Below are 25,649 nucleotides of genomic sequence, written 5' to 3'. Positions count from 1 at the left end.
TTGTTATATGAAAAGTATTAAAAGTTAAAAATCCGTCAGTAAAATTGCAAACTCGCCCATGGTTCTCAGGTGGGTTTTAACATGCAAAATGAAAACGCTTCTGAAGCTCCATTTACCATTTAAATAATAGTAAACTATCAATGCGTTTTGAAATAAATTTTACTGAGATGCAAGCTAAGGAATGGGAACGCCATGCACGTGCAACAAGAAGAGAGTATTAAAGCAGATTTGGTTGCAGCTCAAGCATCTATAGCTCTGCAAGTTGATGGCGTTCTTGTGCACATTGTCTATCCTGCTCACAGTGGGTGCCCAATCAGGATTGTTGACATCATTCCATGCTGCAGGCTTGTCTGTTATTAGATGATAAATAAATAAATAAATAAGTAGTTTGGGTGATTGTGCAGGCTTTAAACAAGAAACATTGAGAAATATATTTTGGCAAATAATAAAATGTCCTGCTTTTGTCCAACTAACAGCTGACAATTATCCCATTTATCAATTTATTTCAAAACGCATTGATAGTTTACGATTATTTAAATGGTAAATGGAGCTTCAGAAGCGTTTTCATTTTGCATGTTAAAACCCACCTGAGAACCATGGGTGATTTTGCAATTTTACTGACGGATTTTTAACTTTTAATACTTTTCATATAACAAATGAATAAAGATAAAACGTCAATAATGCCTTGCTTTTGATGAAATGCAGCGAGCAAACGCGATAATCCCCGATATTTTCGATCTTTAAATCTCCACGGCAAATGTCCGCTAACAACTTCCGCTGTTTTGACACCTTCAGCTCCCTCTTGAATTTACCTTAGTTTCTATCTTTTTTTTGGACTGTAAATTTAGGTAGCTGTGCCTCACAGTCACCCCGACTGGTACAGTTAATTGCAGCTCAAAAACGGGCCGTTTTCGATGTTTTTAACGGGTGTGAAAGTGCGTGTTTTCCCATTCACTAACATGTACCGGAAGTGACGCATGTACTCCAGGAAGTGATGCATGTACTAAAATTTTCGGTCACGTGGGTGCGGATCTACGCTCCAGTGACCTTTCGTGAAATCACCCTATAGAATAGAGCTTTCCCCCAAAAATCCCATAAAATAAGCACTTTTCAGAAAGTAGACACAAAATGCCGGAGTAACTCCGTGGGACACGCAGCACCTCTGGACAGAAAGAATGGGTGACATTTCGGGTTGAGACTACATTCTATCTTTGTTCTGCCCACTGATGTCAGGGGAGTGGGCAGAACAAAGATAGAATGTAGTCGGAGACAGTAAGACTGGTGGGAGAACTGGGAAGGGGGAGGGGATAGAGAGACTTCAAATAGCCCTTGCTGTCCCTCTCTATATCCTCTCCCTTCCCAGTTCACCCACCAATCTTACTGTCTCCAGCTACATTCTATTGAATGTATTTGATAGAATACATTCTATTTGTGCAGGAGAATGGGGTTAGGAGGAAGATCATCCATGATTGAATGGTGGAGTAGACTTGATGGGCCGAATGGCCTAATTTTTCTACTATCACATATGAACTTATGACCTTATGAGGAGCATGGCATCACAAAAAAAATTATAGATTCATATTTAACTGTACAAGTATTCCATAAATTACTACCACATTTCTTGATCCTGAAATGATAGCCAAAAATGCCAGAGGTTAGTCAGGTTCACAATGTAACAGTGATGATTTTGTTGTCATCAGTCACAAACCCACATTATATACAAAATCAAAAGTGAGAATCCTTGCTGACATTTGTCTCGCGTTTTGCCTCGAATGATAGTTTCATAAAAGAAACATTTTTCCAGCAGAGAATTTGCCAAAGCAATAACACTACATATAAAATAGTGAATATGACCCAAATACTACAACAACATAAATACTTCTTGCAAAGCAACTTAATTTTGCTATCAATACCACACCCAGGTATTGATACTCAGCCACTAACAATGCATGGACTAATGCCAAGAAATTCAGAAATTCTAATTTCTATTCCCCATGTCACTTGCACTGGACCACCACTTCAAGTGTGCAAGAATCAATATAATGCAGAATCAAGGTCTGTGTGTCTTAGTATATTAAGCATGCAAATACAAGCTAACTATGATGCATTTCTGTGTCACTAAATGCATCACTGAGATTTTTAAATAGGAAAAAAGAAATTGCTGTTCAGGTGTCAACTTACCTTAAGTAGCTCAGGCTGTGGTTTTTCCATGCTGTGTGTAAGACTAAAAAGATGGAATAATGCTTCTCTTACAAAAAATGCCCTTTCGCTATATCGACGTAGAGCCTCAGAGATTTGTACTTCATTTGCTTCTCCCGAAACCTTTCAATGCGAAACATAGGGAGAAGTGGAACAAATTGATTTTCATTCCTGCAAGTAAATATTCTCTTTCATTGTCACACAAATTAAAAGTCATAGTAACTAACAATAATTAATCTCTTACTAATTCATCATTTGCATTACCTTAGAATGAAATCAATCTTAGAAATAAATCTTAATTCCATTACAAACCTGAAGATTGTTATTAATGCAGAATGTGTGCATCAAATACAGATTTCACATGGAACAGTTTAGTAATAATTTGAATAAAATAATGAAATAATTATTTGGCAACTTCTCTTTGGAAACGGACTTGGGTAAAATTGTAGTTAAATCGACACCCTGTTCCCAAAAGGATTGTGTCACTGCATAAAAAGCCTTCAAATCAACAGTAATGAAATAGTATTTATTACTTTGGGCATAAATTCAGTCACATAACAACAATGCTCTTCAAAAAAAGAACGAGTATGCAAGGGTCCCGGAGACAGATAATTGAGCCCATGTCAAACACAAGTTCGTGGCAAATGCAAGATGGATGCAGATGGAGTTAATACAAATATATTTTTGAATTCTTCCGCACTCATATTAATAAATATAGGGAGAATATCAAGAAGAATCAGCAGCCAGATTACAATCTAAATTGCTGCAATAATTTCAAATCCCAGTGTACAATACCTATAGAACATCACTGAAATAAAATCACTACCTCTGCCTCTATCTCATTGGTACAGATAGGTTGCCAGCACAGATATGTTGTTAGCACAATGTGTACTTGCAATCAAATCAAACAGACATAGAAGGCAGAGCAAATCAATAGACTAGAGCTGAATTAGTTCCTGTGTGCACCAATATATACACTCCCCAGTATTTCACTGAAATTATGAATCAGTTGGGTAAATACACTGTATACGGCTTGATTGTAGTCATGTATAGCCTTTTCTTTGTACCTTGGTTCACGGAACAATAAAAATCTAAAAAGCATGTGACAAAAAACTATAGGTAGGGACCATTTCCCAATTCACATAGTTTTTGATATGCAAGTTTTTAATTATAATTTGTCAATTTTCAAAATGAACAGCTGCTATTGGTCCATGTCAAGCAAAGAACATATCTTTTTAGGGGTGTAAAATAAATTCTAAATGCCTTGAGAAACTCTCAATGTGGTCCTGACTCATCTACAAGTTACTCCGGTAGTTTGTGCTCATCATGGCAAAAGACCAAATGAAATATGAATAAAGAGTCACCAGGGTGTCACAAACCAAATTCAGAATATCCTCGAGAGGGAAGGTGAACAAACGGCAGTAGTTGTACACTTGGGCAAAACGACGTCGGGAAGAAGAGGAAGGAGGTTCTGCAATGTAAGTTTAGAGAGTTAGGAAAAGCAGGATTTCTAGGGTGGTTAGCTCTGGATAGCTTCCAGCACCTCGTGCTAGTGTGGGTAGGAACAGGGAGATAGGGGATCTGAATGTGTGGCTGGAGGGCTGGTGCAGGGAGCTAGGATTTAGCTTTATAGTCCACTGGAATCTCTTCTGGGGTAGGGGTGACCTGTACAAAAGGAACGGGTTGCACCTTAACTGGAGGGGGGCCAACGTTCTGGCAGGCAGGTTTGCTAGTGCTACACGTGTGGATTTAAACTAAATAGTGGGGGGGAGGGATTGACAAATTGGGAGTATAAAGATGGAGTTAAAGGGAAAGTGAGTACAGGAAAAGTTGCAAAAGACTCCCGAATTAATGGGAAGGAAAGTTCGAGAAGGAATAAGAGAGTAAGGTCAGGGCCAATAGTGACTGGTGTGAGAGGGAAGGTGAATACCAAAGTCAAAGTGTTGTATATGAATGCGCGAAGTATAAGAAATAAAGTGGATGAGCTTGAGGCTCAGTTAGAAATTGGCAAGTATGATGTTGTGGGAATTACAGAAACATGGCTGAAAGAGGGCCAGGGCTGGGAACTGAATATTCAAGGGTATATCAAAAAAAACAGACAGGTGGGCAGAGGGGGTGGGGTAGTTCCGTTGGTGTGGAATGAAATTCAGTCCTTTGTGAAGGGCGACTTAAGATCAGGAGATGTAGAGTCAGTATGGATAGAACTGAGAAATTGTAAGGGTAAAAAGACCCTAATGGGAGTTATCTACAGGGCCCCCAAACAGTAGCCTGGATATAGGGTGAAAGTTGAATCAAGAGTTAAAATTGGCATGTCGTCGTGGTAATGTTACGGTTGTTATGGGAGATTTCAATATGCAGGTAGACTGGGAAAATCAGGTTGATACTGGACCCCAAGAAAGGGAATTTATGGAGTTTAAGTGTTGTGCAATGACCCTGATTTGATAAGGGAACTCGAGGTAAAGGAGCCATTAGGAGGTAGTGACCATAATATGATGTATTAATCTACAATTTGAGAGGGAGAAGGGTAAATCGGAGGTGTCAGTATTACAGTTGAACAAAGGGGACAATGGAGCCATGAGGGAGGAACTGGCCAAAGTTGACTGGAAAGATACCCCAGCAGGGATGATAGTGGAACAACAATGGCAGGTATTTCTGGGAATAATACTGAAGGTGCCGGATCAATTCATTCCAAAGTGGAAGAAAGATTCCAAGGGGAGTAAAGGGGCGACCGTGGCTGACAAGGGTCAGGGACAGTATAAAAATAAAAGATAACAAGTATAACATAGCAAAGATGAGCGTAAAGCCAGAGGATTGGGAAACTTTCAAAGAGCAACAGAAGAGAACTCAAAAGGCAATACAGGGAGAAAAGATGAGGTATGAAGGTAAGCTAGCCAAGAATATAAAGGAGGATAGTAAAATATGTATGTGAGGTATGAAGTGGGAAAAAAAGAATTAAGACCAAAATTGGACCCTTGAAGACTGAAAAGGCTGAATTTCTTATGGAGAACAAGGAAATGGCAGACAAGTTGAACAGGTACTTTGGATCGATCTTCATTAAGGAGGACACAAACAATCTCCCTGATGTACTAGTGGCCAGAGGATCGAGGGTGATGGAGGAACTGAAGGAAATTCACATAGGACAGGAAATTGTGTTGGGTAGACTGATGGGACTGAAGGCTGATAAATCCCCAGGGCCTGATGGTCTGCATACCAGGGTACTTAGGGAAGTGGCTCTAGAAATCGTGGACGCATTGGTGATCATTTTCCAATATTCTATCGATTCAGGATGAGTTCCTGTGGATTGGAGGGCAGCTAATGTTACTTTTTAAGAAAGGCGGTAGAAAAAAAAAACAGGGAATTATAAATCAGTGACCCAATTATGACATCGGTGGTGGGGAAGATGCTAGAGTCAATTATAAAAGATAAAATAGCGGCACATTTGGATAGCAGCAGCAGGACCGGTCCGAGTCAGCATGGATTTACGAAGGGGAAATCATGGTTGACTAATCTTCTGGAATTTTTTGAGGATGCAACGAGGAAAATGGACAAGGGAGAACCAGTGGATGTAGTGTACCTGGACTTTCAGAAAGCATATGATAAGGTCCCACGTAAGAGATCAGTGGGCAAAATTAGAGCACATGGTATTGGGGATAGGGTGCTCACATGGATAGAAAATTGGTTGGCAGACAGGAAACTGATTGGGGATGACCAGCCATGATCACATTACCGCAAGGCTCGGTGCTGGGACCGCAGCTATTTACAATATATATTAGTGATTTAGAAGAAGGTATTAAAAGAAACATTAGCAAATTTGCAGATGACCCAAAGCTGGGTGGCAGTGTGAACTGTGAGGAGGATGCTATGAGGATGCAGGGTGACTTGGGCAGGTTGGGTGAGTGGGCAAATGCATGGCAGATGCAGTTTAATATGGATAAATGTGAAGTTATCCACTTTGGTGAAAAAAACCCCAGAAAGGCAGATTATTATCTAAATGGTGTCAAGTTGGGAAAAGGGGAAGTACAACAGGATCTGGGGGGTCCTTGTTCATCAGTCACTGAAAGTAAGCATACAGCAGGCAGTGAAGAAAGAGAATGGCATGTTGGCCTTCATGACAAGAGGAATTGAGTACAGGAGCAAAGAGGTTCTTCTGCAGTTGTACAGGGCCCTAGTGAGACCACACCTGGAGTACTGTATGCAGTTTTGGTCTCCAAATTTGAGGAAGGACATTCTTGCTATTGAGAGAGTGCAGCGTAGGTTCACGAGGTTAGTTCCCGGGATGGCGGGACTATCATATGTTGATAGAATGGAGCGGCTGGGCTTGTATACTCTGAAAATTAGAAGGATAAGAGGGGATCTTACTGAAACATATAAGATTATTAAGGGTTTGGACACGCTGGAGACAGGGAACATGTTCCCAATGTTGGGGGAGACCAGAACCAGGGGCCACAGTTTAAGAATAAGAGGTAAGCCATTTAGAACGGAGATGAGGAAATACTTTTTCACACAGAGAGTTATGAGTCTGCGGAATTCTCTGCCTCAGAGGGCAGTGGAGGCTGGTATTCTGGATGCTTTCAAGAGAGAGTTAGATAGAGTTAGATAGCAGAGTCAAGGGATATGGGGAGGGCAGGAACACGGTACTGATTGTGGATGATCAGCCATGATCACATTGAATGGCTGTGCTTGCTCGAAGGGCTGAATGGTCCACTCCTGCACCTATTGTCTATTGTAATCCAGATGTTTGTATCATAATGTCTTGGAAAAAGACCACTAAAATTAAATACAAATGTAATTTTAGCAAATGAATCTTACAAAATTATTTCAATAATTATTTCAAGCCATTTCCTGTTGAAATTCACTTCCTATTGGAGATAAGAGTTCCATGCATTGATCACACCCAGATTCCTATGTTTTTGACATAGCCATAAAGCAAACCATAGTGTCACATACAGTGCATTCAGAAAGTATTCAGACCCCTTCTCTTTTTCCACATTTTGTTACGTTACAGCCTTATTCTAAAATGGATTCAATTCTTTTTTTTATCATCAATCTACACCAAATGCCCCCAAATAAAAAAGCAAAAACAGGTGTTTAGAAATTTTTGCAAAGTAATTAAAAATAAATAACTGAAATATCACATTTACATAAGTTTTCAGACCCTTTACTCAGTACTTTGTTGAGGCAGCGATTACAGCCTCAAGTCTTCTTGGGTATGACGCTACAAGCTTGGCACACCTTTATTTGGGTAATTTCCCCCGTTCTTCTCTACAGATCCTCTCAAGCTCTGTCAGGTTGGATGGGGAGCGTCGATGCACAGCTATTTTCAGGTCCCTCCATAGATGTTGAATCGGGTTCAAGTCTGGGCTCTGGCTGGGCCACTCAAGGACATTCACCGACTTGTCACAAAGCCACTCCTGCGTTGTCTTGGTTGTGTGCATAGGGTCGTTATCCTGTTGGAAGGTGAACCTCGCTCCAGTATGAGGTCCAGAATGCTTTGGAGCAGGTTTTTATCAAGGATCTCTCTGTACTTTGCTCCGTTCATCTTTCCCTCAATCCCGACTAGTCTCCCAGTTCCGGCCACTGAAAAACATCCCCACAGCATGATGCTGCCACCACCATGCTTCACCGTAGGTATGGTATTGGGCAGGTGATGAGCGGTGCCTGGTTTTCTCCAGACGTGATGCTTGGCATTCAGGCCAAAGAGTACAATCTTATTTTCATCAGACTCTAAGATTCTTCTTTCTCATGGTCTGAGAATCCTTTAGGTGCCTTTTGGCAAACTCCAAGCAGGCTGTCAGGTGCCTTTTACTGAGGAGTGGCTTCCGTCTGGCCACTCTACCATAAAGGCCTGATTGGTGGAGTGCTGCAGATATAGTTGTCCTTCTGGAAAGTTCTCCCATCTCCACAGAGGAATTCTGGAGCTCTGTCAGAGTGACCATTGGGTTCTTGGTCACCTCCCTGACCCGTACCCTTTTCCCCAGATTGCTCAGTTTGGCCGGGCGGCCAGCTCTATGAAGAGTCCTGGTGGTTGAGGCTAATGTGGTCTTCAGGACCTGCAATGCTGTAGAAATTGTTTTATACCCTTCCCCAGATCTGTGTCTCGACACAATCCTATTTCGGAGGTCTACGGACAATTTCTTCATTGCTTGGTTTTTGCTCTGACGTGCACTGCCAACTGTGGGAACTTATATAGACAGGTATGTGCCTTTCCAAATCATGTCCAATCAATTTAATTTACCACTGGTGGACTCCAATCAAGTTGTAGAAACATCTCAAGGATAATCAATGGGAGCAGGATGAACCTTAGCTCAATTTTGAGTGTCATAGCAAAGGGTCTGAATACTTATGTAAATGTGATATTTCAGTTATTTATTTTTAATTACTTTGCAAACATTTCTAAACATCCGTTTTCACTTCTTCATTCTGGGGTATTGTGTGTAGATTGATGATAACAAAAATGAATTTAATCCATTTAAAAATAGGGCTGTAACATAACAAAATGTGGAAAATGTGAAGGGGTCTGAATACTTTCTGAATGCACTGTATTTGTCTGCTAGTTTACTGAAAAACACTTCTGGAACTTTTCAATATAGTGAGGCCACTGTATTATAGACTATAGGTGCAGGAGTAGGCCATTCAGCCCTTCAAGTCAGCAGCATCATTCAATGTGATCATGGTTGATCATCCACAATGAGTACCCCGTTCCTGCTTTCTCCCCATATCCCCTGACTCCGCTTACTTTAAGAGCCCTATCTAACTCTCTCTTGAAAGTATCCAGAGAACCGGCCTCCACTGCCCTCTGAGCCAGAGAATTCCACAGACTCACAACTCTGTGCGAAAAAGTAATTCCTCATCTCCGTGATAAATGGCTTACCCCTTATTCTTAAACCGTGACCCCTGTTTCTGGACTCCCCCAACATCGGGAACATGTTTCCTGCCTCTAGCGTGTCCAATCCCTTAATAATCTTATATGTTTCAATAAGATACCCTCTCATCCTTCTAAATTCCAGAGTATACAAGCCCAGCCGCTCCATTCTCTCAGCATATGACATTCACGCCATCCCGGGAATTAACCTTGTGAACCTACGCTGCACTCCCTCAATAGCAAGAATGTCCTTCCTCAAATCTGGAGACCAAAACTGCACACAATACTCCAGGTGTGGTTTCACTAGGGCCCTGTACAACTGCGAGTTGCTGCTGAGAAAGGAATCTTTTTTTTTGGCTCTTACCAATTTAATTTAAATGAAGCCAGATATGATAATTAATTGATTAAAGTAACACCAATAGGTAGTGGTCCTAATGGGTTTTTGTTCAATTGAAGATTATTAAATTTTAATTAAAAAGTTACTACATGTGGTAATTTGTATAAATGTTCTTTAAAAAAAAGCTATAAGTAGGCAAATCATCTGAACTGAACATGGGAGTCTTCAACACAAAACAAATCATTAGCATTGAAAGCAACAGCTTTTAGACAACAATAATTTCCAACCTTAAACACTAAGATTGTGCTCTTTAAAAAAAAAAAGAAAAGAAAACCAACCTTTAAGCATCCTTCTCCAGAAAGGAACTCAGAATAGCCAGCATCTGTGGCAAGCAACCCCATAAACTGCATTGTAGGCCGGTGCTGGACAAATGCCTGAACAGCCTTATCTGTTATGTGCTTCCTGCCCGAAATGTCCAGAGATCGGAGATTAGGTAGTATCCCTGAAAGTTCTAGTAAACGAAGTGCAATATCAGAGGTAAACTGCTTATCATCAGAGATGTCTAAGTGTTGCAGAAGCTGTAGTTCCTTAACGATTTCCAAGATTTGTGTAGTTGTCATTTTCAGGCATTTGAGGTGGTGCATGGTCAAAGATTTAAGCCTGTCTTTACAGGTCAGAAGTGGTGTGATATCAGTAACAGATGTGTTTGAAATATCTAAACTTTCCAATTTTGGAAGAGAAGTGACATCTCTGAGATCATCATTGTAGAAGAGAACGTTGGTAACACTTAAAAGACGCAGGCCTGTCAGCTGGCTGAAACATCGTTCATAAGGATCTTCGAGAGACAGCGTTAGGGAATTCAACACAAGACACTGCAAGTACTGTTGATTCCATTTGTTTGTGACAAGTGCATTTACAATATCTGTTATTGTGATATCTGCATTTACACCAGAAGCATCCAGATCAATAAGCTTGTGGTGGCAGAATGCTTTCCTGAATGCTACTGCTGACAGTTTAGCATTCCGAATACAAGCACGCTTTAAGCGCAGCAGATCATTCCTGCGGAAAATTCCCACTGTCTTTTCATTGAGCACACCTGTTGCAAAAGAATGATAGAAGAATAAACAGAGTATTCTGAACAAATAGAGTTTTGTAAATTCTGTTTGTTATTATGTTAACACCAAAGAAAGAAAACAATTCTCACAATCATAAATATGAAATGTTCTCACTTGAACTGCATGAATTTAAATTATCTAGCAATCTCTGCATCTAACGATCTCAGGACAAAAAATATTTTTTTGATTCCTTATTCCTACTAGAAAAGCAGTGTCCAGGCTATCATGAATTGATATGCATGCAATAACCATATTTCAAGTGACAAATTTATTATAATGCATTTAAATAATTCTCCAGAAAATAAAATTTAAAAAACATCTAAATATCTTGTGTGCTTGTTGACCAGCTTATTTATGCCACCTCTCTATTTTGAACTCCTTCTTCTTATTTTCAAATCACTTCATAGCCTCACTTCTTAATATCTCTAGTCCAATAACGCTCAAGGTATCAGTGCTCCTCCAATTCTGACCTCCTATTCGGCTCCAAATTTAATTTCAATATTATTCATACCTTTAGCTTTCAAGGTCCCAAATTCTGAAATTCAATTTGTAAATCTCTCTTACTACTAATTCCCCTGAATAGTACTCGATCATTTCCTTCAATATTTCCTTCTCTGACCAGACTTTTTTTCCTCATGGCTGCTTTGAGATTCTACACAATATAAATGATACAGCTGCATTTGTGCATCATTTATCTTTCATAAAAGTATAGTTATCTATACAAACTGATGTCAGTATTGTTATTTTAAATATCCAATGGATCAGAACACTGCATCTTCATAACAATTGTGGTATTAACCAGATTCATCTGCAAAGAAATTATCGAGGCAGTACATGATCATTTTATAATGACATGTACATTTACTGCCAGATTTAAGCAATTAGAAAAGCATACAACCACTGTAACTATTGCTAACACAAATGTATCTCATGTAGAATTTTAAGTGCCTTTTAAAAATGCTTAATATTTCAGACACTGTCCACATTAGCAAATTAGGTCAAATTTATTTTTTACTCTCATGGAATGTGATGACAGGATAAGGTCGAGCTAAGATTTTTTTTCGCCAAGGCATTACTAATCACAGCAAAATATAGTTGGGCAGATAATATCAAGAAGTAATCTTTCAGAAACTATTTTTAATGCTACAAAAAGGTGTGCGACTACAACATTCAGATTTCTTAAACTTTTTACTCTCACTATTTTTCCTCTGAGAAATAGAGGCAAATAAATAGGGATGTAACAGAGCAAGTATTCAAAACAAAATAATGCACTGGAATTAAAAGCAGTGAATAAAGTCAACAGCAACTAACTAATTAATTATTTAATGCACTGCAGTGACCATTATAACTTGGCTCACCTGAGCTCCGAGCTGGTGTGCTTACAAAAGGGAAAAAATAAATTAATTACCACCAAATGTTAAGAGGATCACCAATCATTTGTGAGAACAGGGAGAAGGTGGGGAAGAAATTTTATTGAGGACATGTCTCTATGCAAACTTCCTTTCACTTCCCCCTTCCAGCATATTCAACCCCCCAGAAGTTTACAATATTCCAGGGTGAAAGATTTAAAAGATTATATACTGGTATTATTACAGACAAATCTCTGATTTTGTGGAGATAGTGGTTTGGAAAGGGAAGAAGAGAAAAAGCAAAATATTACTTGCAAACTCAGATGTATTATGAACAGGAACTGCAGCTGAGTATTCTTGGGTTTCTATAATTAGAAATAAAAATCTTACCATTCCGGGACATTTTCTGCAGCAAACGATCTGCCAGTTCTTGCGGAAACACCACAGCTTCCTTGAGACAGAATGAGCCATCTGTCCTTTCCCAACAAAACGTACTCAAATTTACCCTCAAATAATCCAAGCAGATATCAGTTAATGAAAGAGGAGAGAAATCTTCCTGTTGATACAAAAGTAATAGGAAATGTTGGTATATCCGAATATACTATGAATACATGTGACCACTATGTTGCGGGGGTGGGGGTTACAATCCAACAAAACAGTCCCATCACGATTTTTTGTAATGCAAAGCTGCGTCACCTTCACAAGAAACACATGTTGAAAATATTAAATTGTGTTTACGTGTTTAAGAAGGAACTGCAGATGCTGGAAAATCAAAGGTAGACAAAATTGTATTTACTTATTTACTTTTCACATAAATTCTGTGAAACCAAATTTTATAGTATGTCTCAAATTTCTGGACAGTGATTTCTGATTACAAATTTCAACAGATTTCAAAGGACAAGCTTTCATATCAATATAACTTATTCGCAGATGACCCCGTAATTCCCCAAGGAGAAAGATACAGATAGAGGAAGCTGTGATAATAGATTATAATAAGAAAACACGTTCAGACATAAGGTTTTCTAGGAATAGCTAAACTTTTCGCACAAGCCTTGCATTATTCACATTGGTTCACATGCCTCAAGCATAAATATTCCTGAGTCAGTAAATTATGGGAGACAGACACAAAATGCTGGAGTAACAGAGGAACAGGCAGCTTCTCTGGATAGAAGGGTGATGTTTCGGGTAGACTGAGCCCCTTCTTCAAACCATAAGACATAGGTTACGCCCTAATTCTGCTCCTATGCGGCTTACTAATCAAGAATCTATTAATCTCCACTTTAAAAATAGATTCACCACCCTCGGGCTAAATAAATTCCTCCTCAACATTATAAAGGTACGTTCTTTTATTCTGAGGCTGTGCTCTCTGTTTTTACTCTCCCATTACTGGGATCATCCTTTCCATGTTCACTCATTCTAGGCCTGTCATTATCTGCTATGTGGTTTCAATGAGATTCTCCCCTCAACCTAAATTCTGGCAAGTTAAGGCCCAGAGCCGTCAAACGCACCTCATACCAGAAGCCATTATCCCGGAAGATTATTTTTGTAAACATCCTCTGGACCTTCTCCAATGCCAGCACATTCTTCCTCGGGTATTGGGCCCAAAACTGCTCACAATATTCCAATATTCCTCACTAGTGTCATATAAAGCCTCAGCATTATATCCTTACTGTTATATTCTAGTCGCCTCAAAATGAATGCTAGCTTTGCAAATGCCTTCCTTACAGCTGACTCAACCTGTAAATTAACCTTTTGGGAATCCTGCACCGGCACTCCCAAGACCCTCTGCACCTCCGATTTCTGACTCCTTTCCCCATTTAGAAAGTAGACTACACTTTTATTCCTTCTACCAAAGTGCATGACTGTATATTTTAATACGCTGTACTCCATTTACCACTTCTTTGCCCACTCTCCCAACCTATCCAAGTCCTTCGGCTGATTCCCTGCTTCCTCAATACTACCTGCCCTTTCATCTAACTTTGTATCATCTGCAAACCTCGCCACAAAGCTATCAATTCCATCTTCCAGATCATTAACATATAACATGAAAACTGGCCCCCAAGGAACACCACTAGTCACCGGAAGCCAACATGAAAAGGCACCCACCAAGGCAAATTCCTTGTATGTGTACATACTTGGCCAATAAACATTCATTCATTCCCATTCTTTGCCTTCTGCCAGCCAGCCGATCTTCTATCCATGCTGGACAAAAATGCTGGAGAAACTGAGCAGGAGAGGCAGCATCTATGGAGAGAAGGAATAGGCGACGTTTTGGGTCGAAACCCTTCTTCTATCCATGCTAGTACCTTATCTCTAATACCATGGGTTCCTATCTTGTTTAGCAGCAAAACTTGTGGCATCTTATCAAAGGTCTTCTGAAAATCCAAGAAAGCAACATCCACTGACTCTTCTTTATCTATCCTGCTTGTTACGTTCTCAGAAAACTCCAACTGATTTCATAGCTCCCTTTTTATACATTGAAGTTACATTTGTGATTTTTCAGCCCATGGAACATTAGTGACTTGAACAATCACTACTAATGCCTCCACAATATCAACAGCTTCCTCTTTCAGAACCATGTGGTGTATTCCACCTGGTACAGATGACCAATCCACTTTCAGACCTTTCAGCTTCCCAAGCACCTTCTCCTCAGTATTAACGACTGCACTTACTTCCGCCACCTCACTCTTGAATTTCTGCCACATTGCTGGTGCCTTCCAATGTGAACACTGATGCAAAACACTTATTTGGTTCATCCACCATTTCTTTATCCCCCATTATTATTTCTTCAGCGTCATTTTCCAGCAGTCCAATGTACACTCTTGCCTCTCTTACTCTTTATGTACTGTCCTCTAGTATTTGATATTTCCATGCTGGGAAAAAGCTTATGAATATCTAATCTATCTATGCCTCTCACATTTGTATATACTTCTATCAGGTCTCCTCGCAATGTCTGGCATTCCAGAGAAAACGATCCAAGTCTTTTCAATCTCTCCTTGTAGCTAATATCCTCTTAACCAGGCAACATTCTGGTGAACTTCTGTACCCTCTCCAAGGTCTCCGCATCCTTCCTGTAATGGGGTTAACAGAACTGTACACAATACTACAAATGTGGCCTAATCAAAGTCTGAAAAGCAACACGACTTGCTGACTTTTATATTCAATGCCCCGACCATCAATGCCAAACGTATCATATGCCTTCTTTACCACTCTATTTTTGTTGCCACTTTCAGGGAGTTAAGAACTAAGACCCCAAGATCCCTCTGTACATAAAATCTGTTAAGAGTCTTGCCATTAACTGTATACTTTCATCTTAAACTTGACCTCCCAAAATGCCTCACACTTGCTCAGATTAAACTCTGACATTTTTGTAGCTGATCTACATGCCACTGAAAACTTTGACAGCCTTCCTCACAGACCGTGACTTCACTAATCTTGGTGTCATCTGCAAACTTACCAATGAACCCATCTATATTTACATACAAGTCTTTTATTTTATTCTTCCACCTCAACACTATTTTCTAAGCAGTAAGCTATATGACAAAGTCTCTGTTAATATTGTGCACCTTAATCTTTTGGATCAGTCTTCCATAGGAGACTTTATCAAATGCCTTACTAAAATTCATGCAAGCAAGATTTAAGAGACAACATCCACCTGATTGTTTCAAAATCTTACAATTTTAGTGTGTATTAACCCCTCCAAAACTGACAATATTCATTCAGGCAAACGAGTTGTGTAAAACTGAAAAATGTTAATAAATGCACCCAAGCACAACGTCGATTCTTGCTTTAATAAAACCAAGTTTTTAAAAACAATTTAAAGGCATCAATTTTTCAATTATAAGCATTTACCCTATCTTTTCACGGTAGCCCCTGAGCTCATTGCAGTTATTATATTGTCCTACACTGACGCATTAAAGTACAACAATTTTTTTTAAATGGCTTTAAGGAGACTATTGCCACGCAAAAAATACCATACGTACACATAATCTACTTTATAAAATAACTCTATTGGCAGATGCGAAAGCTCAATTAACGAATTGGTCTTAAGTCACCGAACTGCAGAATTCGCATCAATGAAAATTTGGATCAACAACTTCCAGCCATCAAGAAATGGAGGCGGGCAGGCGGGCGCCGCAACAGGCCGACGGGGCGGCATATGCTGCACGGGCGGCACCGGCCTGGTATTCGCGAGCCCGACGGTTGGGCTTCGACCGACACAACGTTCTCTTACCATGGCGACAGGGCCGGCGGGCTAACGGACCTTCCGAGGGAACACCAGCAAAAACATGACCGGTAAACAAACAAGGGCAAGCACCTGGTCACACAAGGAAGGACGTCTTACAAAACCAGACAACTATGCAATTTAAGAACATTAATTAAGTTCCTCATCCGAATGCAAAAGGCGTTTATCTCGATGTCAAATATTCCATGTAAATAACTCTAGAGACCCACCACCCGGAAATAATTTCCGGGGTGACAGTCCCGGCACCAGTTAAGCCCGCCTGCCCGGCTCTTCATGCCCATTAGTCACAGCCCGGCGTTGCGATGTTCAATCATTGGACGTTTCCCTTCTTCCTGCCTCGTCCTCTGTTGCCGGGCGACGTCAATCAATGCCTCGCCGCCCCCACTCTTGGCTGTTTGCCCGCACTTGGCCCAACAGACGGAGGTTAAACATGAGCGAATACTTGCAGTGACGCTCTCGGTGAATGGCGATGCAGGAAGTTCAGACGCGGGGGCTGGGAACGTGAGTCGCTTCATGTGAAGGGTCAGAAAGGCGGTGCTTCCAGGAGCTTGTCATTGGAGCCAAGCGTGGAGCTGCAGGTCGGCGTGGGTCGGAGGCTGATCCCTTCTCCACAGTGATGATGTCGAGCCTTATTAATTTCCAAAATGAAGCGGAAGTTAAAGAGTTCCTGGACAATCTGGGCATCGAATACAGTTACCAGTGCCGCAAGGAGAAGGACCCGGAAGGTTGTGACTTTCTTAATTCACAGGGGAGGGGGGGGTTGTATTTTGTAGGAAGTGTGGACCATAACTATAGGTGAAGGTAGAGGAAATGTTCAGAGTTGTGTTTTAAGTGTTGTCACGAGGCTGCTCTGTAAATATAAATTTTGAGTGTTGATCTGTGATCATCCATTAATCATGCTCCTGACATAGCCCTTGTAGATGAGAGAAGTATTTCCCACTGAACTCTGGATCCCCACATAACTGAAATTCTGAACAAGTATTTTGTTTTGTTCAGCGATAAGTGTCAGGATTTGAAACTGTTGGTGTTCAGGTTAGCCCAGATTTGTTTTCATTAGGTACAGATCAAATAATTCGTAATTATTTGTACAAATACTACAATGTTTACTTGTGCAGCACATAAATATATGCATTGTTTGCAATAACTTTTCTATTTCTAAAGCAGTTAACTTAACATGTGACATTTATGCCTTTGGTTATGCCCACATCCATTTGCAACGGTTTGGATGGGAAGAATTAATATGCTCATTTCAGATGAAATTTGCGGATGGAAAATGTCAATGGATATTTGCAGGAAGATGAGCTGTTAAATGCCACCAATTGCACAATTGAGATTCTGCAGCATGTGATAGAAGCCAGCTTGTAGAGCACTTGTTCTGGACTGGAACATTGACTTTTACAATAGACAATAGGTGCAGGAGTAGGCCATTCGGCCCTTCAAGCCAGCACTGCCATTCAATGTGATCATGGCTGATCATCCACAATCAGTATCCAGTTTCTGCCTTCTTCCCATATCCCCTGACTCCACTATCTTTAGGAGCCCTATCAAGCTCTTGAAAGTATCCAGAGAACCGGCCTCTACCGCCCTCTGAGGCAGAGAATTCCAAAGACTCACAACTCTCTGTGTGAAAAAGTGTTTCCTCTTCTCCATTCTAAATGCCTTGCCCCTTAATCTTAAACTGTGGCCCCTGGTTCTGGACTCCTACAAAATCAGGAACATGTTTCCTGCCTCTAGCGTGTCCAAACCCTTAATAATCGTGTTCAAGAAGGAACTGCAGATGCTGGAAGATCGAAGGTACACAAAAGTGCTGGAGAAACTCAGCGGGTGCAACAGCATCTATGGAGCGAAGGAAATAGGCGACAAGCCCAGCCGCTCCATTCTCTCAACATATGACAGTCACGCCATCCCGGGGATTAACCTTGTGAACCTAAGCTGCACTCCCTCAATAGCAGGAATGTCCTTCCTCAAATTAGGAATTTTAAAGACATTTTGCAGGCTAGTCAGTTAATCAAACTAATCAGATTGCCCCTGGATGTTCTTTAGTGTTCCAAGAAAACTACTATTGCAGAATTTTATTACTTAAATTGCTTACCATTGTCAATGTTTAAACTTAATTTGTTAATAATTAATGCGGTTTGGAACAACTAAAATGTGGATAAACATCTAGTTAGGATATTTTATGTGACATATAATTTTTCATTCTTGGTAGGATGTCAACGACTTGCTGATTATTTGGAAGGAATTAAAAAAAACTACGAGGCAGCTGCTGAGATATTGAAACACAACTGTGAGAAAAACCATCATGGAGAAAGCTGCTATAAGCTCGGTACTTACTATGTGACTGGAAAAGGTACAGTTTATCTTTTGGCCCTTTTCAATCTATTTGATTACACTCTTTTAGTTGGCACGGTCAATGTTGACAAGTCAAGTCAAGAGAGCTTATTGTCATGTGTCCCAGATAGGACAATGAAATTCTTGCTTGCTGCATCACGACAGAATATTTTACGCATAAATACAGCAGATCAGTGTGACCATATACCATAGAACAGTGGTTCTCAACCTTTTTTCAGTGATGTACCCCCTATGAAAAAAAATTTCAGCCAAGTACCCCCTAACCAGCGCAAAAATATAGGCCTACATATATGTAGGCCTATATTTTAAAATCTCACGTACCCCCTGGAGTGCCTTCACGTACCCCCATGGGTACGCGTACCCCCATTTGAGAACCACTGCCATAGAATATATATATGCACACATAAATACACAGATAAAGTGCAATAAGCTGTTATACAGTGGCTTGCAAAAGTATTCATACCCCTTGAACTTTTCCACATTTTGTCACGTTACAACCACAAACGTAAATGTATTTTATTGGGATTTTATGTGATAGACCAACACAAAGTGGCGCATAATTGTGAAGTGGAAGGAAAATGATACATAGTTTTCAAATTTTTTTACAAATAAAAAACTGAAAAGTGTGGCGTGCAAAAGTATTCAGCCCCCTTTACTCTGATACCCCTAAATAAAATCCAGTGCAACCAATTACCTTCAGAAGTCACCTAATTAGTAAATAGAGTCCACTTGTGTGTAATCTAATCTCAGTATAAATACAGCTGTTCTGTGAAGGCCTCAGAGGTTTGTTAGAGAACATTAGTGAACAAACAGCATCATGAAGCCCAAGGAACACACCAGACAGGTCAGGGATAAAGTTGTGGAGAAGTTTAAAGCAGGGTTAGGTTATAAAAAAATATCCCAAGCTTTGAACATCTCACGGAGCACTGTTCAATCCATCATCCGAAAATGGATAGAGTATGGCACAACTGCAAACCTACCAAGACATGGCCGTCCACCTAAACTGACAGGCCGGGCAAGGAGAGCATTGATCAGAGAAGCAGCCAAGAGGCCCATGGTAACTCTGGAGGAGCTGCAGAGATCCACAGCTCAGGTGGGAGAATCTATCCACAGGACAACTATTAGTCGTGCACTCCACAAATCGGGCCTTTATGGAAGAGTGTCAAGAAGAAAGCCATTGTTGAAAAAAAGCCATAAGAAGTCCCGTTTGCAGTTTGCCACAAGCCATGTGGGGGACACAGCAAACATGTGGAGGAAGGTGCTCTGGTCAGATGAGACCAAAATTGAAGTTTTTGGCCTAAATGCAAAATGCTATGTGTGGCGGAAAAGTAACACTGCACATCACCCTGAACACATCATCCCCACTGTGAAACATGGTGGTGGCAGCATCATGCTGTGGGGATGCTTTTCTTCAGCAGGGACAGGGAAGCTGGTCAGAGTTGATGGGAAGATGGATGGAGCCAAATACAGGGCAATCTTGGAAGAAAACCTGTTAGAGTCTGCAAAAGACTTGAGACTGGGGCGGAGGTTCACCTTCCAGCAGGACAACGACCCTAAACATACAGCCAGAGATACAATGGAATGGTTTAGATCAAAGCATAGTCATGTGTTAGAATGGCCCAGTCAAAGTCCAGACCTAAATCCAATTGAGAATCTCTGGCAAGACTTGAAAATTGCTGTTCACAGACGCTCTCCATCCAATCTGACTGAGCTTGAGCTATTTTGCAAAGAAGAATGGGCAAAATTACCCGTCTCTAGATGTGCAAAGCTGGTAGAGACATACCCCCAAAAGACTTGCAGCTGTAATTGCAGTGAAAGGTGGTTCTACAAAGTATTGACTCAGGGGGGCTGAATACTTTTGCAAGCCACACTTTTCAGTTTTTTATTTGTAAAAAAATTTGAAAACCATGTATCATTTTCCTTCCACTTCACAATTACGCACCACTTTGTGTTGGTCTATCACATAAAATCCCAATAAAATACATTTACGTTTGTGGTTGTAACGTGACAAAATGTGGAAAAGTTCAAGGGGTATGAAAACTTTTGCAAGCTACTGTAGTTCATAGTTTGTTTGAAGTTGTGTTTAATAGTCTGATGGCTGTGGGGAAGGAGCTGTTCCTGAACCTGGATGTTGCAGATTTCAGGCTCCTGTACCTGCTACCTGGTGGCAGCGGTGAGATGAGTGTGTGGCTAGGATGGTGTGGGTCCTTGATGATGCTGGCAGCCTTTTTGAGGCAGCGCCTCAACCACATGGGATATTTTACACAGTAAACGTTACACAGTATAAGTTACAGTGTAACTTGTCTCTAACCACATAGGATATTTCTAAATGATCCCGGAGCTGATTGAATATTCCTCTTTAGTCATGGAAATTAAATGCTGGCATTGGGAGGCTACATGAAGCGGAGTTTTAAAAATAATCTAAAAAGGTATGTGCATGGGGATAGCTGCAGCCTCTATTTTTTGAAAAGTGCAATAAAAGTTACCAAACTAAGTTTGAGCAAAACCTTGGCTCAAAGGATCACAGTGCACTGATGCAATATAATTGCAGATAACATCTGCACTGATAGAGAAATCAAATGGAGCACTCTGAAAATACTGGCAACATTGAACACCAAGTCATTAAAATGATTTAATATGAATATCACTATAAGGCATTGCAAAAATAACTAAACTTAAACTTACATTGGCCATCTTGCCTATTGCATATAACTGAAAATGCTCCAATCTAACATACCTTCACAGGTTAGTCTGATATGGTAATTCCAATGTTAAATGCTTTTAAGAGTCACTCCCTCAATTTAGTTGGGGTACATTATATTTTACTTAAATCTGTATATCTAACGATGCTGACCAAAATTGAGTTAATAAACCTCTGATCTCATGAGGATTGTGATTTGGTAACATTATTGGGCAAGCAGTTGAAACATTACCAATGTTTTTTTGTTAACAGAGCGATGCATAGGTTAGTAATTGAAGTAGATTTTTTTTGACATAACTAAATATTTGATGTTTTCAAACAGGTGGATTACAACAAAATATGAAGACTGCATATGAATGCTTTGTTAAATCGTGTGAGAAAGGTGGTAAGAAGTCAATTGACGCCTGCCATAATGCTGCACTGTTGGCTCATGATGGACAAGTATTCGATAATAAACCAAACTCCATAAAAGCCAGAGATTATTACACCAGATCCTGCAATGGAAACTTTGTAGCTAGCTGCTTTAATCTAAGTACTCTGTATATGCAGGGAGCTCCAGGTGTGACCAAGGACATGGCTCAGGCCATGAAATATTCTCTTAAAGCATGTGAGTTAGGTCACATCTGGGCTTGTGCAAACACAAGTCGAATGTACAAGTTAGGAGAAGGTGTATCTAAAGATGATGAAAAGGCAGAACTTTTCAAAAACAGAGCTAAAGATCTACATAGAGAGCAAAATGAATTTTCACAGCAATTAAAGTTTGGACAATGATATCAAATTCTAGTGTAAACTTGTTTTTTCTTGGTGGAATATATTTGCTTCAAAAATGATCAAACAAACTTTGGGCAAAACAGAATTGGGCCTATATGTGGCATAACCCTCAAACTTTCTAACATGGTTCACATATTAAGCGTGAAAGTCTCCTTGGGTATAAAATGAAAACTGCATCCAAGGTTGAAGACATTTTTGATACCTACTACAGAATCCTGAGGGGCCCTGGCTCAGAGCTTCATCAGGTCAGCAACTTTCAATGGGTTCATCCAAACTAAACTCCACGCGGTACATCTGTAGCCCACAGGTGGTACATGCCAACCTGTAGTAATAGGACTTGTGATGGTCTGCTCTCATGGAAATTATAAGCCCACCCAGTACTGAGAGCCACCTTCAAAAGTAAGTCCAAAAAACATAAACCTCTAGGCTGCCATCTGTTCAGTTTCCCTCAATGCCTCAATCTTGCTTCCAGAGGCAGCTATTCATGATTATATCCCCATTCTAATGGTCCAGCCTCCCGGCTCTGAACACCTGCCACCATTCCAACCAGCCTCTCTGTCACCTACAATCCAGACCAACTTCTCTAACTTCAGATAGCCCTTGCTTTCTCTCTCCATCCCTTTCTCAGTTCTCCCACTAGTCTTACTGTCTCCGACTACATTCTATCTTTGTCCCACCCCCTCCCCTGACATCAGTCTGAAGAAGGGTCTCGACCCGAAACGTCGGCCATTCCTTCTCTCCAGAGATGCTGCCTCACCCGCTGAGTTACTCCAGCATTTTGCGTCTACCAACATCCGATCTGTTATTCTTCCATTATGGCAGAATGAGCAGCCTTTGAATGCTTCAACCTTCCAAGGTTGTGTTAATTGCTCATTAAGTTTACAGCCTTGCCTCAAAATTATTTTGCTGCTGCAGCAGCACAGGAGAGTTATGTTTTTCGGTCTGCTGCACTTGACCATATCCCAATGAAGAATACAACCCACCATGTAGCTTAAACCACTATGTGCAGTTCCAATAGCTGCAGGGAGCTGTTCCATCCTTTTAACATTTAAATTTGTACATTATTATAAAGTTTTCAGAACGGTGATCTTATCAAAGCTATGTTTTACGTGAGAGCCTTCATCTAATGGAAGGGGAGCAGGGGTTGCTTTTAACAGTTCAGATCCAACCTATTGAGCAGAAAACAATGAAATGTACTAGCATTACCTTAATAAACTGTGATGGGTTTCTCAGTCTGTGATTGTTTTGGTTACCTAGAAATCCCATTTTGAAGAGATCCTTCCCTGGAAGGTACCCAGCGTTCATACAGTTTTTGTTGATAAAGCTGCTGGCTGTTCAGGTAGTTTATTGGCCCGTTGATGCTCTCGTGTAAAGGAAGAAAGCATAGCAAGTTTACCATGATGCTGTTAGAATTTAGTAGATATTCCAAACAAAAAACGATGCGTGACATTCTTTTGATAAAATACGTCTGTTTCTCTTTATTCTCCTTTGTTTATATCTTGCCCATATCACATACTATTTCTCATTCCAGACAATCAACATGCTTTGAGGCCACAGCTGATGTTACTCTTAACACTGGTCATATGCACTTGGGACTCCAAGGCACTGTTGTTTTTAATCAGGAAAACTTCTCAACATGTTACACATGCTTTAAGCATCATAATGAATTACTATTATGTTTTACCATGCCAATTATTAGCTTAGAAATATCTGGACATCTCCAAAAGGTTTATGCTTAATAAAAGGCACATCGTTGATACAAGTAATGGAATTGAGAAAATTTGTTTAGATAAAATAAAATATACAATTAGAATAAGTAATAAAATAATAAATTCACTTACGTTATTTATAGTGGATTGCTTTACTTCAGTTTACTAAAGTTAAAACTAATCAGTACCCGAGAGAATACTTTGGGTAGTTCTGCCTGATGGGTGAAGCCAATGATATTATGAACACCAAAATTTCATTGCCTTGTGGAAATAAAATTAAAGTAATTTGCAGAACAAGATCTTTTTCTCAAATATAGTCCCCAAAATGTCTGCCTATCAACATCATGCTTCTTTTCCTGAATTGTTACTTGCGCATGGCAATTGATGGCCTCATTGCCATCTACCTGGTTGTCTACTTAAAACTTTCATAATGAATTTGTGTCATTAGATGTCTGAACAAGGCTTAAATTATTTTAAATTATGTTTTGCCTTTTGTTTTAATATTTTACTTCTTGTCCAGCTCCTTGTATCTCACATATTTCCACATATGTTTACTTTCTTATTTTCACCACATAGTTCTCAGTTTTAATTCTATTTCAGAATTGCTTAGTTTTACAATTTTGATTAGATTTTAGCCTGCCCACAATTGAGCAACTCCAGTTCCAGCCTATCTACCCTGCATAATTAGCTCAAACTGTTCTCCCTTGGAAAAAGATAAAACTGTTGCAAGGGATCATGGCACTCACGAGAAAAAAGGTGAGAGATTATATTTAAATAATAAAATTACCACAAGCAACATTAGAGCACATTATTTAAAAATGTAAAAGGTGTATAATCTCATACCTAAATCCAAGTGATTTTCTAGTGCCATATGAAAGAGATGGTGGCAATTTCCTTTAATCCACAAAACTGCAATCTGGAACACTTGAGAATGTGTGTGAAATTGGGCCATATAACCTACAATCTCAAAGAACAAATTATCACATCTAATAACACAATAGTCGAGTATATACATAGTTATAGTCATGTTCAGGATTCAGCTTCACGACTGACAAATTCATTGATACCTGAAACTGAAATCCAGTTTATAAATATGTCAACATAGAGCATGACGTATACAAGTATTGGGCTAATAAACAATATAAGAAAAACGTATACGTTTTATTTAGTTTACTTATATTATATTCATATATACATTTCCTATATACACACTAGGGTAAAACTTTGTTGGGTCAAATTGTACAATGGAAGGGAAAAATATGCGTTGTCAGGTAGTTTTTGGTGGTGCAAGAACATTTTTGTGTGAGCATAAGGATTGGCCTTAGCTTTGACGTTCAGTAGGTTTACCAGGATGGTTATCTCCGCGCCTGCTCGTTCTAAGCGGAATATATTTTTAGTTGCCTTTCAAGCCGGACTTTGGTTTTATTCCTTGTTTTTGTTTATTCGCACACACATTTCGTGTGTGAGAAGTCCATGCCGGGTGCCAGCCGGCCGCATCCGCTGTTCTTTCACATCAGTTGCACATCAGATTGTTGGGAGACGGAGCTCAGGGTTCGCCTCCTGAGCTGCTTTGGTGCCCAGGCGTGAGTTAAGGTGGAGGGAGGTTGGGGTGGAGGGGGCGATGCGTAGGCATCATTAATCTGTCTGGGGTGACAAGCTCTTGGGTTAAGCTGGGATCATTCTCTGTTCTCATCTCTCTCTTTCTGTGTGTGCATTAGCAGGGGGGGAAGAGCGGTCTACCTCGCTGGGGCACAAGATCTCTGCCGCCTGCCCCTTGCAGCCATCAACTTCAACAAACCACCGAATCCATTCTCAAAAGTCGAACAGAGCCGTGTAGAACTCGCGTTTCTCTCTGCTTCATATGCGTGGGAATTCCCTCAGTATGGTCACTCAGCGGGCGGGACAGGCAGCATCTCTGGAGAGAAGGAATGGGTAACGGGATGACGTTTCCAAAATTCTGCTGCGTCTTTGTGTTACTTCAACACTGTGTTCAACCAGCATCTGCCGT

The 25,649-nt window shown here is 40.2% G+C and overlaps 2 protein-coding genes across 5 annotated transcripts in view; one reads left to right on the top strand and one right to left on the bottom strand.

Moving 5' to 3' along the window:
- zyg11b (zyg-11 family member B, cell cycle regulator) overlaps positions 1 to 16,474 on the bottom strand; it is a 39,150-nt gene extending 22,676 nt beyond the window's left edge. Inside the window, exons 1-4 of one of the 4 annotated variants that reach the window (XM_033028626.1) lie at positions 16,097 to 16,474; positions 12,253 to 12,418; positions 9,737 to 10,494; positions 2,182 to 2,322 (exon numbers count right to left, since the gene is read on the bottom strand). In XM_033028626.1, the coding sequence (XP_032884517.1) occupies positions 2,182 to 2,322; positions 9,737 to 10,494; positions 12,253 to 12,418; positions 16,097 to 16,099 (1,068 nt within the window). In that variant the 5' untranslated portion in view covers positions 16,100 to 16,474. Of the gene's footprint in view, positions 1 to 2,181; positions 2,323 to 9,736; positions 10,495 to 11,871; positions 11,892 to 12,252; positions 12,419 to 13,997; positions 14,110 to 15,845; positions 16,037 to 16,096 lie in introns of those variants that run through there. The other 3 variants (XM_033028627.1, XM_033028625.1, XM_033028629.1) reach the window with 3 other exon arrangements.
- An 80-nt stretch (positions 16,475 to 16,554) lies between these two features.
- LOC116977829 (cytochrome c oxidase assembly factor 7) lies at positions 16,555 to 24,122 on the top strand. The gene is made up of 3 exons (XM_033028630.1): positions 16,555 to 16,833; positions 18,318 to 18,458; positions 21,484 to 24,122. The coding sequence occupies exons 1-3, from the start codon at positions 16,725 to 16,727 to the stop codon at positions 21,930 to 21,932; spliced, it is 699 nt and encodes a 232-aa protein (XP_032884521.1). The 5' UTR covers positions 16,555 to 16,724; the 3' UTR covers positions 21,933 to 24,122.
- Positions 24,123 to 25,649: the final 1,527 nt, after the last annotated feature.

Source organism: Amblyraja radiata, chromosome 10, assembly GCF_010909765.2.
Source record: "Amblyraja radiata isolate CabotCenter1 chromosome 10, sAmbRad1.1.pri, whole genome shotgun sequence".
Classification (NCBI taxonomy): Eukaryota; Metazoa; Chordata; class Chondrichthyes; order Rajiformes; family Rajidae; genus Amblyraja; species Amblyraja radiata.
The sequence above is the reverse complement of the archived record's forward strand: the minus strand, read 5'-3'. Positions and strand labels throughout refer to the sequence as shown.